This window comes from Dermochelys coriacea, chromosome 2, assembly GCF_009764565.3.
Source record: "Dermochelys coriacea isolate rDerCor1 chromosome 2, rDerCor1.pri.v4, whole genome shotgun sequence".
Taxonomy (NCBI): domain Eukaryota; kingdom Metazoa; phylum Chordata; order Testudines; family Dermochelyidae; genus Dermochelys; species Dermochelys coriacea.
This window is the reverse complement of record NC_050069.1, coordinates 261677324-261691643: the sequence shown is the minus strand read 5'-3', so window position 1 is coordinate 261691643 and position 14320 is coordinate 261677324. Positions and strand designations below refer to the sequence as shown.

At 42.3% G+C, this 14320-nt stretch overlaps 1 protein-coding gene across 8 annotated transcripts in view; it reads right to left on the bottom strand.

The window, feature by feature from the left end:
- Positions 1-14320, bottom strand: part of GHRHR (growth hormone releasing hormone receptor) — a 70051-nt gene that overhangs the window by 22332 nt on the left and 33399 nt on the right. For 7 of the 8 annotated variants that reach the window (XR_005291342.2, XR_005291341.2, XR_005291340.2 and 4 more), the window contains 3 exons: positions 11693-11795; positions 10965-11072; positions 2402-2499 (listed from right to left, as the gene is read on the bottom strand). Coding sequence is in view for 5 of the 8 variants with exons in the window: in XM_038391949.2 (XP_038247877.1) it covers positions 2402-2499; positions 10965-11072; positions 11693-11795 (309 nt within the window). In the remaining 3 variants the exon portion in view is untranslated. Of the gene's footprint in view, positions 1-2401; positions 2500-10964; positions 11073-11692; positions 11796-11828; positions 11937-14320 lie in introns of those variants that run through there. The other variant, XM_038391948.2, reaches the window with a different exon arrangement.

Here is a 14320-nt window from a genome sequence, read left to right as displayed (position 1 = left end):
GGAGCATCTTCTGTTTAACTGATTCAATTTGTCTTGAGTCTGAAATTCTGGTGAAAAAAGGGCATGTTTGCCTTATCGTTGCAGCAATGCAGCGAAACTCAAACAGCTTAACGGGACTAAATCGGGGGGCCCAGATGATCTTCATCCAAGAATATTAAAGGAATTGGCACCTGAAATTGCAAGCCCATTAGCAAGAATTTTTAATGAATCTGTAAACTCAGGAGTTGTACTGAATGATTGGAGAATTGCTAATATAGTTCCTATTTTTAAGAAAGGAAAAAAAAAGTGATCCGGGTAACTACAAGCCAGTTAGTTTGACATCTGTAGTATGCAAGGTCCTGGAAAAAATTTTGAAGGAGAAATTAGTTAAGGACATTGAAGTCAATGTTAAATGGGACAAAATACAACATAGTTTTACAAAAGGTAGATCGTGCCAAACCAACCTGATCTCCTTCTTTGAGAAAATAACAGATTTTTTAGACAAAGGAAACGCAGTGGATCTAATTTACCTAGATTTCAGTAAGGCATTTGATACCGTGCCACATGGGGAATTATTAGTTAAATTGGAGAAGATGGGGATCAATATGAACATCAAAAGGTGGATAAGGAATTGGTTAAAGGGGAGACTGCAACGGGTCCTACTGAAAGGCGACCTGTCAGGCTGGAGGGAGGTTACCAGTGGAGTTCCTCAGGGATTGGTTTTGGGACCAATCTTATTTAATCTTTTTATTACTGACCTTGGCACAAAAAGTGGGAGTGTGGTAATAAAGTTTGCAGATGATACAAAGCTGGGAGGTATTGCCAATTCAGAGAAGGATCGGGATATCATACAGAAGGATCTGGATGACCTTGTAAACTGGAGTAATAGTAATAGGATGAAATTTAATAGTGAGAAGTGTAAGGTTATGCATTTAGGGATTAATAACAAGAATTTTAGTTATAAGTTGGGGATGCATCAATTAGAAGTAACGGAAGAGGAGAAGGACCTTGGAGTATTGGTTGATCATAGGATGACTATGAGCTGCCAATGTGATATGGCTGTGAAAAAAGCTAATGCGGTTTTGGGATGCATCAGGAGAGGCATTTCCAGTAGGGATAAGGAGGTTTTAGTACCATTATACAAGGCACTGGTGAGACCTCACCTATTATACTGTGTGCAGTTCTGGTCTCCCATGTTTAAAAAGGATGAATTCAAACTGGAGCAGGTACAGAGAAGGCCTACTAGGATGATCCGAGGAATGGAAACCTTGTCTTATGAAAGGAGACTTAAGGAGCTTGGCTTGTTTAGTCTAACTAAAAGAAGGTAGAGGGGAGATATGATCGCTCTGTATCAATATATCAGAGGGATAAATACAGGAGAGGGAGAGGAATTATTTCAGCTCAGCACCAATGTGGACACAAGAACAAATGGGTATAAACTGGCCACCAGGAAGTTTAGACTTGAAATCAGACGAAGGTTTTTAACCATCAGAGGAGTGAAGTTTTGGAATAGCCTTCCAAGGGAAGCAGTGGGGGCAAAAGATCTATCTGGCTTTAAGATTCTACTAGATAAGTTTATGGAGGAGATGGTATGATGGGATAATGTGATTTTGGTAAGTAATTGATCTTTAAATATTCAGGGTAAATAGGCCAAATCCCCTGAGATGGGATATTAGATGGATGGGATCTGAGTTACCCAGGAAAGAATTTTCTGTAGTATCTGGCTGGTGAATCTTGCCCATATGGTCAGGGTTTAGCTGATTGCCATATTTGGGGTCGGGAAGGAATTTTCCTCCAGGGCAGATTGGAGAGGCCCTGAAGGTTTTTTGCCTTCCTCCGTAGCATGGGGCACGGGTCACTTGAGGGAGGATTCTCTGCTCCTTGAAGTCTTTAAACCACGATTTGAGGACTTCAAAAACTCAGACATAGGTGAGGTTTTTCATAGGAGTGGGTGGGTGAGATTCTGTGGCCTGCGTTGTGCAGGGGGTCGGACTAGATGATCAGAATGGTCCCTTCTGACCTTAGCATCTATGAAGCTATGACAGCTCAGACTGATTATTGAATATAACTGAAGTATTAATCTCAGTTTTGCAAACATTTTGGACCAGATCTTCACCTGGTGTATGTCCGTGTCATTCAATGGAGTTACACAAATTTACAACACCAGAAGATCTGGCCCTATATTTTTCAGACACAGCTCTCTAGATCTATTAGGTGCCTAAATAAGTGCTCAATTAACCTGTATAATAAATGTTATTAATAATTTCACAGAGCAAATGGACAGAATAAAAATACAATGGCATTTTATACTTAGTGAGAATGTTGCTGCTTCAACCAAGTTTCCATCCCCAACTTCTGAAATAGAAAGGTATATGACTAGCATCAGCACATTTCTGAATGGTATTGGTTCAGATAGACTTACTTCCTGAACTGGAATCTCATCGTTCACTGGACAGGCAATGTGATAGGAGGGAAATGGATCAGACCAGCCATTCACTGTACAGTTTCTTCTTACCAAGCCTGCAAGAAATCCCACAGGGGCAGGGATTACCCTTTTGTTCTATATTTGTACAGCACCGAGTGCAAAGGGGTCCTGGTCCATAACTAGGGCTCCTGGGCACTACAGTAATACAGGTAAATAATAATATTAATACATTCGTTCCATGGCAAAACAGAAAGGATCAGTAGTAGGTAATTTACTAAACAGGGAGCTTCAGAATGGGCAGGGGAAACAATCTGCGGTGGGTAGGAAGGACTTACATTCCTGCTACAGAAAAACACATGGGAGCAGTTCTAGGAAGAGGTACAGCTTGTGAGGTTCCCTGGACCTTCTTCATCCTAATCCTAAAATATGTCCTGACTTGACTGGTCCAGAGAGAGGGACCCCGAAGACGCCACCACCTCCATCAGCTCAGGCTGAATCCCAAACACCACATGAGATGAGAGACTTTGTCTTTCTCCTCCCGTCCCTCTCCCCCATGTATGTTTTTCCTTCCCCATCTCTCCTAACCCTCTCCGTTTTCCTTCTGTCTAATCAGAGTCTGGCTTAGCTGGCCAACTTAAGACTGTATCTTTTGCAACACTGCTGCAATTCTGTGACCAGAAAGAGGTGAATAAAAGCAATGCGCTAACCAGCCAATGCTGGTACAAGTTTGCCAGATCTTGGAGTGGCTGATCAGACCAGGTGCTCTGCCCGTGTTTCTCCAACGGTGAGGTTGCAAGGGAAAAGCAACGCCAAGCACAGAAGCTGCATTTTCTATTTTGCTGTTCTTTCCTCTCCCCCTCTTGTGTGTGTTTGTCTTGTTTTGTCTTCTAGAAAACGTGATCGGACTTTAACAACAGCAATGACAGCTTCAGCCCATCTCAACCAGAGACGACCCACACCTACCAATAGGGGAGGGGCAGAGTGAGGACAGCGGCTTCAGCGGATGTTATTAAGCATGCTCAGTCCCTGGGAGCATGCTCAGTAGACGCCAAGCAGCAAATTGTGCCCCCCCATGCACATGTTGCCTCTGATCTCAACTCACTTTTTCTTTTTTCCCCAAAGATTACAGTTATTATCATCTTTAATGCCATGTAAAAGTCTGTCAGACAAGGGCTTTTTCCTTCTAAAAGCTCTCTCCAGCTAAAGGGAAAGAGAACAGGGGATATTGTTAAAATTAAAATATTATTCACTATTTTATATTTCAAATGCTTTAACTGTTTTCCCTTATTTTCTGTATCTTTAATACAAAGTGTTAAGGATTTTTAATGGTGTGTTTGCCATGGTACAAAGCATGCTGGGGCCTCTGTATACCAAACCCCAAATTTTGTTTAAAACTGTTTAATGTTGGACAGTGACAGGGTTATGTTAACACTGGATTCCATCTAAATTAATACAACACTACTTAATTTAACTCCTTTTAGCATCAGTTTAGGGGATATCATTTCTAAAGTGTGAAGATTTGGGGGGTAGGATAATATTCTCCTACTTTATAGAGGAGTTTTACCATAAAGAAAAAAGTTTAAAAAGACAAGTTATAGCTTTGTAACTGCGTGAAAGAGAGAAATAAACATTGTACCCTCTGTCACTGTTACGTGAAGAACCATGCCTCCATGCCCTCTCCTCCTTTTATTCTAAGACAGCCGTCTTTTGCAGTATCTTCAGCGAAATAATTTTTTAATCATAGAATTAAAATTAAATCATATGAAATTTGAAAAAAAGTGTTTTAAAGCAATATTATCCCAGCCTTTTAACAATAACGTAAGCATGTTTTCACATTGAATCTATACATCACACTCTAGAGAGGCCAAGAATAGGAAATGGCTAAATTATTTCATTTCTATAATTAAATAACGATCATTCTGCAACCAAGACTCAGACCTTTGTTACATCTCAACTCTGGCAAAGTTTTGCCTCATTGAATTGTCCAGCATGGAAAAACATCCCCAACCAAACAAAAATGTGTAAATACATTTCTCATGTATATCATTTGAAAAGGGTGAACAAAGTTTAAGATTCCAGGGGACAATATAAAATTTCCATCATTTACAGAGAGGCTTTACAATAAAAAATAAAACTTTAAAAGTATAGGCTTTCCTGATGAACATGAAAAATCTGAAACTAGGTTAGAAACTGTACACAGACACTTGAATGTTAAAAGGCAATATCATAAAAGGCAAGGAGAGAGAACTCCCAGGCTAAGAGGGACAAATTCCAGCCTACATATACAAGATGTGAAAAAGTCATATCCTGAGAGATGATGTATGTGTAGCCAGAGGTGCACAGGTACTAAAGGCATTAAATATGCACATTTTGCAGCTGTTTGCTGAACCAAATCAGTCAGGGAGTTCACTCATATTACAGATAATCAAGAGCCATTGTTTCTGGAATCTATCACTTTTGATGACAAAAAGCCTGCCTGGAGAATGAAATTGTATATCCATGGCAAGACTATTAGCTTTAAAATTGACATAGAAGTTAGCATCACAGTTACTTCAGAAGGGACTTACAATTACCTTCAACATTGCCCAAAGCTGATGTCACCTGACAGAGCACCTGGAGGGATTTTGAACTGCATGAGCTAGTTCACCACAGAAACAATTTTCAAAGACAAAAGCTATGCATGCAGAGTGTATGTGATCAAAGGACCACAGAACAAAAGCCTTCTCAGCTGCAGCATGGCAGCCATGATGGGCCTAGTGAGAAAGGTGGAAGAATTCAATGTAATATTTGTTGATACTGGACTTTTGAAAGGAGATCCAGTACAAATAACATTAAGAGACAATGCTAAGCCAAATAGTGTACATACACCTCACAAGAATCTGAACCCATTATTTCTTAAAGTGAGTTAAAGAGAATGGAGTGTATTGGCATAATCAAGAAAATCTCTGAGCCAGCAATATGGTGTGCCCCAATGGTACCACTTATAAAGAAAAATGGAAAAATACGTATCTGTGTGGATCTTAAAAGATTTAATGAAGCAGTTGTGAGAGAAAAATATATCCTTCCAACACCGGATGACTTTCTCCCCAAAGTGAAAGGATATACAGTATTCTCTAAGTCGGATGCCTTGTGTGGATTCTGCCAAATTCCTTTAGAGAAAGAAAGTGCTAAACTAACTACATTTATCACATCTTTTGGGAGATTTTGCTTATGAAGATCACCTTTTTGGATTAATAGTGCACCTAAAATTTTCCAAAGAAAGATGGCAGAACTGTGAATGAACACAAATGGAGCTGTAGTTTTCATGGCCAATATTCTGATAGACGGATCTTTGGTGGAAGAACAGTACGAAACCCTCAACAAAGTCCTAAGCCTAACCAGTCATTCTGAATCGCAGCTAAACAAGGAAAAGTGCATTTTCTGTGTACCCTAAATCCAGTTTGGGGGATGGACAATAAACAAAGATGGAATCAGTCCTAGCTCTGAGACAGTAAAAGCAATGAAACACATTCCACACAAAGATGGACTAGAAGCCGTCAGGAACAGTATCCCCGAAAATGTCATGGCAAACCTGATGGCTGAACTTTGTGACTTTGTCCTCACCCATAACTCTTTCACATTTGGGGACATTGTATACCTTCAAATCAGTGGCACTGTTATGGGTACTTGCATGGCCCCACAGTATGCCAACATTTTTATGACAGGTTTCAGAGTAGCAGCCGTGTTAGTCTATATTCGCAAAAAGAAAAGGAGTACTTGTGGCACCTTAGAAACTAACAAATTTATTTGAGCATAAGCTTTCGTGAGCTACAGCTCACTTCATCGGATGCATTTGGTGGAAAATACGGTGGGGAGATTTATATACACACACAGAGAACATGAAACAATGGGTTTTATCATAAACACTGTAAGGAGAGTGATCACTTAAGATGAGCCATCACCAGCAGCAGGGGGGGGGAAAGGAGGAAAACCTTTCGTGGTGACAAGCAAGGTAGGCCATTTCCAGCAGTTAACAAGATCATCTGAGGAACAGTGGGGGGTGCGGTGGGAGGGAGAAATAACAAGGGGAAATAGTTTTACTTTGTATAATGACTCATCCATTCCCAGTCTCTATTCAAGCCTAAGTTAATTGTATCCAGTTTGCAAATTAATTCCAATTCAGCAGTCTCTCGTTGGAGTCTGTTTTTGAAGTTTTTTTTGTTGAAGGGTGGCTATCAGCTAACACGGCTGCTACTCTGAAACTTCTCTAAAGCCAGTTTACAAAGATGGGACATAGGCCTCTTAATAGGCTCAACACCTGTAAATTGCAAAGAAAGTTTTTGATTCCAGTGTACAGTAAAAAAAATAAATAAAAGACAAAAGCCATAGCTTTGTGACTGCATGAAAGACAGAGATAAAGGCTGTAGCCTATGACACTGGTATCTGAAGAAACATCTCCCGCCCCAAACTCCTTCCTCCTCCTTTCCTGAATTCTTTTTTATCTAAAACTGCCATCCTCTCTGTATGCTTCTGCTAAACATACTGTTTTAATCACATTAAATAACACTTTAAAATAAACTATCAGAAACTTTTAAAAGTCCCTCCTTCTCCCTGCTTCTTCAAATCTCCTCTTTAAATAATACTCTCTTCCTGTTCAGCTATGCGTTTTAACTTCTTCCCTAGTCCCGTTACATTAGGGCATGAGTCCATCACAAGGCCTCTGTTTTCAGCACTTTCTCAGGTTGTTCATCTGTCTTCTACTGTTCAATGCAGTAAAGTATCCAGGGTTACAGCTTGTGTAAAAGTAAAATGTAAAGTGTTAACTAAGAACAGAAAAAAATAATTCTCTCAGACCCTGTCAATGTCCAAGTTTCAGAGTAGCAGCCGTGTTAGTCTGTATTCGCAAAAAGAAAAGGAGTACTTGTGGCACCTTAGAGACTAATACCCACCTGCTGAAGTGAAGAAACAGATTGACAGAGCCAGAAGTGTACCCAGAAGTCACCTACTACAGGACAGGCCCAACAAAGAAAATAACAGAACGCCACTAGCCATCACCTTCAGCCCCCAACTAAAACCTCTCCAACGCACCATCAAGGATCTACAACCCATCCTGAAGGACGACCCATCACTCTCACAGATCTTGGGAGACAGGCCAGTCCTTGTTTACAGACAGCCCCCCAACCTGAAGCAAATACTCACCAGCAACCACACACCACACAACAGAACCACTAACCCAGGAACCTATCCTTGCAACAAAGCCCGTTGACAACTCTGTCCACGTATCTATTCAGGGGACACCATCATAGGGCCTAATCACATCAGCCACACTATCAGAGGCTCGTTCAACTGCGCATCTACCAATGTGATATATGCCATCATGTGCCAGCAATGCCCCTCTGCCATGTACATTGGTCAAACTGGACAGTCTCTACGTAAAAGAATAAATGGACACAAATCAGATGTCAAGAATTATAACATTCAAAAACCAGTTGGAGAACACTTCAATCTCTCTGGTCACTCGATTACAGACCTGAGGGTGGCTATCCTTCAACAAGAAAACTTCAAAAACAGACTCCAACAAGAGACTGCTGAATTGGAATTAATTTGCAAATTGGATACAATTAACTTAGGCTTGAATAGAGACTGGGAATTGATGAGTCATTACACAAAGTAAAACTATTTCCCCATGTTATTTCTCCCTCCCACCCCACCCCCCACTGTTCCTCAGATGTTCTTGTTAACTGCTGGAAATGGCCCACCTTGCTTGTCACCATGAAAGGTTTTCCTCCTTCCCCCTCCTGCCCCCCGCTGGCGATGGCTCATCTTAAGTGATCACTCTCCTTACAGTCTGTATGATAAAACCCATTGTTTCATGTTCTCTGTGTGTGTATTTTCATTGTATTTTCCACCAAATGCATCTGATGAAGTGAGCTGTAGTTCACGAAAGCTAATGCTCAAATAAATTTGTTAGTCTCTAAGGTGCCACAAGTACTCCTTTTCTTTTTGTCAATGTCCAAGTATGTCATCCACCAACGATTTTGAGAATCTGATTTATTTGCTATTTCTGATAGCCTGGTGAAAAGGGATTGGAAAAATTGGTACAATTATGGGAGAAATAATGCCTCATGAAGTTGGGGCAATCTTTTGTATGACAAATGCTTGTTCATGGTAAAGCATGACTACTAGCAAAGAGTGGCTACAAAATTGTTTTACTAAAACAATATTTCAGACATGTATCAATGCTCCTCTAAATGGCAGGCCAGCTCTCTTCTCCCCATGCCCTGTTTTTCAAGTTAAACTTTTAAAAGTTTATGGGAGATTATTTTTAAAGCTTTAGTTGATGTGATTAAACACAGCATGTTTAGCAGATGCACATGGCAATTGTAGATAAAAAAATGTCAGGAAAGAAGGAGGAGGAGGTGTGGGATGGGACTGTTTCTTCAGATAAGGATGTCAGAGGCTACAGTCTGTACCTCTGTCTTTCATGCAGTCACAAAGCTATGGCTTTTGTCTTTTACATTTTTATTTTTTCACTGTACACTGGAATCAAAAACTTTCTTTGCAATTTACAGGTGTTGAGCCTATTAAGAGGCCTATGTCCCATCTTTGTAAACTGGCTTTAGAGAAGTTTTTGTTTGGTTGGGCTTTTTTGTATTCGAGGCAACCCCTTTAGGCAATGCTTTCAAAAGGAGCTATCACTATTGTTTAAAGGTTGGGCTAGTGTATCTTTTAAATATTGTGCTATGATTTGTATTCCACTCAACCTCTTCCTCTGGTTTAGACAAAAGCAAAATGTTTGAGTGGTGGGGTGGGGGCAGGAACATGTGCGAGAAGCTACGGTTTTCAGGGCCCTATCCACTGTAGATTTGTATATAAGATTTTTAACTTTTATCCATCTCATAAAGCCTTTGGCTGAAAACCCCTTAAAAATCAGTCACACCAAAAAAACCAGCTGCTAATATCCAAAAAAATGTTAACACCAAGGAGGGAGTGGGTGCAAGAGGTGCAAGGTGTGTGTGTGTGTGAGAGAGAGAGAGAGAGAGAGAGAGAGTGGGGGGGGGGGAGGGGGGAAGGGATTGAATATCATTAAAAAAATTAATTCTTTGGTGCAAGGTGTGTGGGGGAGGAGGGGATTGAATATAATTAGAAAAATTAATTCTTTGGGCCATTTCAATGTGATAATAAATCAAATGGGAAAAAAAGTAATTGTTTTGCAGGTGGCTCTATAAAATATTGCTACAAAAGTGACGAGATTGATTCATTTTGATTATACTTCAGGGCTCTTTTATCAGGGCAACCAAAATCATTTCATTTGGGCTTGATGTTTTGCATCAGTGTAGCTGCACAATATAGTCAATGGCTTTGCCCCCATTATTCTCTTAGGTTTCATGTTGAGTCACTGCTTTTCTTTTAGGGTTCAAGGTGCATCTTCAGGTACTAGAAAACAAAAGTCCTTGTTACTTTTGAGGTAATTCTATAAAATATCACTAAGGCTGTACAGACAAGGATTTTAGTTGTATTTGTGTTTTTCCTCTCAGTCAGAAATGACCGATCTTGTAGTTCTGTTCAAGTATGAATACTCCTTCTTCTTGAAGCCTTTGTGTTATATATTTGCTCTTTCTGACCTCCTAATTGTATTCAGTCCCCTCCCCCCCCCCCCACACACCCCTTGTACCACTTTGCACCCACTCCCTCCTTGGTGTTAACATCTTTTGGATATTAGTAGCTGATTTCTCTGGTGTGACGCGCTTGTCCTGCTGGTTATTAAGGGGCTTTCAGCAGAAAGCTTTATGAGATGGATCAAGGATAAACCTAAGACTCCCAGAGCAGGAAATGAAACTGCAGATGAAAGGGATTTGCCTTATCCCTCGTTTATAACTAACGTGTCAGGCGCTGCCAGGGAGGCAGGAGTTTGAGCTTTGCAGATTACTTTTTCCTTTCTGAAAATGCCAAATCTAGATCTTTCCTGGAAGATCATTTTCCCCCTCCTCTCCCACATGTTGGTTTGTCGTGAGTTTCAGGGACAAAGTCATCTCTGGAGTAAGTGCCTTTGACTTCCCCTGGGTTGTGCCTGTTGTTATCAGTGTTGTGTTTGGCCCAGTGTATATGCCATTTTAATGGCACAGTTCTGCTTCTCATCTCAATCCTTGGCCCTAAGGAACAACCACATCATTTTCCTCATCCTTTCATCTCATCTCACGCTTTATCACAGCTTGAAGCTCTCATGATCCTGTGCTGAAATCCTGACTCAGCCAGCACTGTGAATGAACTCAACAGGAGTGTTTACCCAATGGGCTGATCCCAGAGCCTGTTAAAGCCAATGGGGATCTTTCCACTGACATCAGCGTTCTTCAGCACAGGCCCTAAGTATGGACTACAGGACCAGCCGCCGTCATGGGAGATGTCAAGGCCTCATATCAGCTGCAGAGCACCTTCAGCTCCTGTTGAAATCAACCGAGTGGCAACTCTGCTTAGCCCAGCATGGCTCACTCGCATGTAAGCCACTTTCTCGGTCCCTCACTTTCATGAGCACAATGGTCACATGCACAATTAAAATAAATAGGTAAAGCAGGTCCCTCACCTGGCTCCTTGAGGAAGTGAAAGAGGATCTTTGGGCAGGGCAACGTGAGAGTCTCACCAGCTTCTGCATTTGGCCAGCACAGTAGCCTGTCCCATGTTTTCCTGCAACCTGCCAGGGAAGGGAAAACACATTTTAAAGCATATTTATATTTCCACATGAAAAGTCAAATTTTAGACATGATGCAATACGCAAGAGTGTGTTGGCATGAGGAGGGGGTGAAGAAGGAGGCGCATTACTGCAGCAAGCTCACATTATGGAATGTGTCCAACTTGCTGGTCCCATTCATTTATTTTTTTCTAGCTCACTTCTTGCAGGCAGCACAGAAAGCATAGGCTTTGGGGAGGGAACGGAACAAGGAGAGGGAGGTGGCGCAGTGCACTCAGGCTGGGAAACAATTCCTTGCCTACAGGGCAGTGTGGCAAAGGCACAGAATCAGGAGCGGGAGAGGGAAATGAAAGGACCAGTGGGTGGCGGAATGTGATGCAAGAAATGAACAGTGAGGGTAGACCAGGGGAAAGGGAGGTGGGCCACTGAATGAAAGACCAAATCATTTGCACTTGATGCACTGGGTGATGGGGAGCCCATGGAAGAAATCCAAGGATCTGAGTTCAGGTCTAGAACTGAGTGGTGAGGATTCACTCATTTCTCTGAACCAGTTCTCAACAACCCTGGCAATTTTGCACTTCACTGTCCAACCCGCAGCCCTTTTGAGTTGTCACATGTGGTACCTGCAGTTTCATTTCCATGATCTTCAGCGCCCCTCAGACATTCATTCTCATTTTTCTTCAGCTCAACTAAAAAGTCACATTCTGGATGGATGTGCCCAACCACCTGCAACAAGAAAGCTGAAGTGAGGGTGCTTACCCCTGGCTTGTGGTTTAGGAATGAAAATTTCATAGCATTCTGCCCCATGGCAGCACCACTCCATCACGTAACCCCACTATATAGGCCCAGATCCTCAGCTGGTGTAAATAAGTAGAGCTCTGTTGAAGCCAGTGGTGCTATGCTGATTTACACCAAAGGAGTAATCCTTCGCTGGTGTCAACTGGCATAGCTCCAGAAACTTCATAGCTGAGACTCTGTGCCCAGATAAAGAATGACTCGGAAGGTTTTTCATCACAGAAGCATCAACCATACGATTTGCCCTCTGCAAGATTTGTGTCTAACAAGCATCTCCTGCTACTGACTCCAAAGGGAGCTGCTCTGTTGCCTTCTCATTCTGTTTGCCCTTCTCCTGCTCGAATGTTATGGGCAGAATATAATCTTCCATGCTTTGAGGCTCTCAACCATACATTCGAATGGACAGATCCTACCCTTCGCTGCTTGTGTGCTCTGGTGCGGGGGAGAGATGTGCACAGAGGCTTCCCCACTTCTCCCCCTTGCTACACCAAAGCAGGATTCTGATCTCGACCTGCGAAGAGGTCCGGTAAGTCGGGTAGGACCAGAGCACAATGGCTACAAGCGGGCATAATCTACTGGATTTTCCAAGGCACCCAGCCAGCTGGCAAGTACATTGTGTGAGAGCCAAGTGGGATTATTCAACCACTTTATTTATTTATTGCGGGGGGAGGGGATTGGAAAATGCCAAATTGTCCAAAGCAAAACTTTTTGTAGGAAAGAGTCAGTTTCAGCTAAACTTTGGCCAGGCATAGGTGCAGGAACTAAGGGTTCCCAGGGGCAGGGGGGGGGAGGCTGCAGCACCCCTTGGCTTGAAGTGGTTTCCATTATATAGAGGATTTACCATTTGGTTCAATGGCTTTCAGCACCCCCACTATAGAAATTGTTCCTGCATTCCTGTGGCCAGGAGAGGTTTCTGACATCCTGGATAGAATTTGTAGTCAGAGAGAACTCCTCTGTAGAATACTCATTAGCCTAGGACACTGACCTGGGTGATGAGAAGTAAAGTCCCTGTTCCAAATAAAGAAAAGAAGTACTTATGGCACCTTAGAGACTAACAAACCTATGCTACCAGCATTCCCAGCTATCTTCGAGACACCACTGACTTCCTGAGGAAATTACAATCCATCGGAGATCTTCCTAAAAACACCATCCTGGCCACTATGGATGTAGAAGCCCTCTACACCAACATTCCACACAAAGATGGACTACAGGCCGTCAGGAACAGTATCCCCGATAATGTCACGGCTAACCTGGTGGCTGAACTTTGTGACTTTGTCCTCACCCATAACTATTTCACATTTGGGGACAATGTATACCTTCAAATCAGCGGCACTGCGATGGGTACCCACATGGCCCCACAGTATGCCAAACTTTTTATGGCTGACTTAGAACAATGCTTCCTAAGCTCTCGTCCCCTAATGCCCCTACTCTACTTGTGCTATATTGATGACATCTTCATCATCTGGACCCATGGAAAAGAAGCCCTTGAGGAATTCCACCAGGATTTCAACAATTTCCATCTCACCATCAACCTCAGCCTGGACCAATCCACTAAAGAGATCCACTTCCTGGACACTACGGTGCTAATAAGCGATGATCACATAAACACCACCCTATACCGGAAACCTACTGACCGCTATTCCTACCTACATGCCTCCAGCTTTCACCCAGATCACACCACATGATCCATTGTCTACAGCCAAGCTCTACGATACAACCACATTTGCTCCAACCCCTCAGACAGAGACAAATGCCTACAAGATCTCTATCAAGCATTCTTACAACTACAATACCCACCTGCTGAAGTGAAGAAACAGATTCACAGAGCCAGAAGAGTACCCTGAAGTCACCTACTACAGAACAAGCCCAACAAAGAAAATAACAGAACGCCACTAGCCATCACCTTCAGCCCTCAACTAAAACCTCTCCAACGCATCATCAAGGATCTACAACCTATCCTGAAGGATGACCCATCACTCTAACAGATCTTGGGAGACAGGCCAGTCCTTGCTTACAGACAGCCCCCCAACCTGAAGCAAATACTCACCAGCAACCACATAGCACACAACAGAACTATTAACCCAGGAACCTATCCTTGCAACAAAGCCCGTTGACAACTCTGTCCACATATCTATTCAGGGGACACCATCATAGGGCCTAATCACATCAGCCACATTATCAGAGGCTCATTCACCTGCACATCTACCAATGCCATCATGTGCCAGCAATGCCCCCTGCCATGTACATTGGTCAAACTGGACAGTCTCTACGTAAAAGAATAAATGGACACAAATCAGACGTCAAGAATTATAACATTCAAAAACCAGTCGGAGAACACTTCAATCTCTATGGTCACTTGATTATAGACCTGAGAGTGGCTATTCTTCAACAAAAAAACTTCAAAAACAGACTCCAAGGAGAAACTGCTGAATTGGAATTAATTAGCAAATTGGATA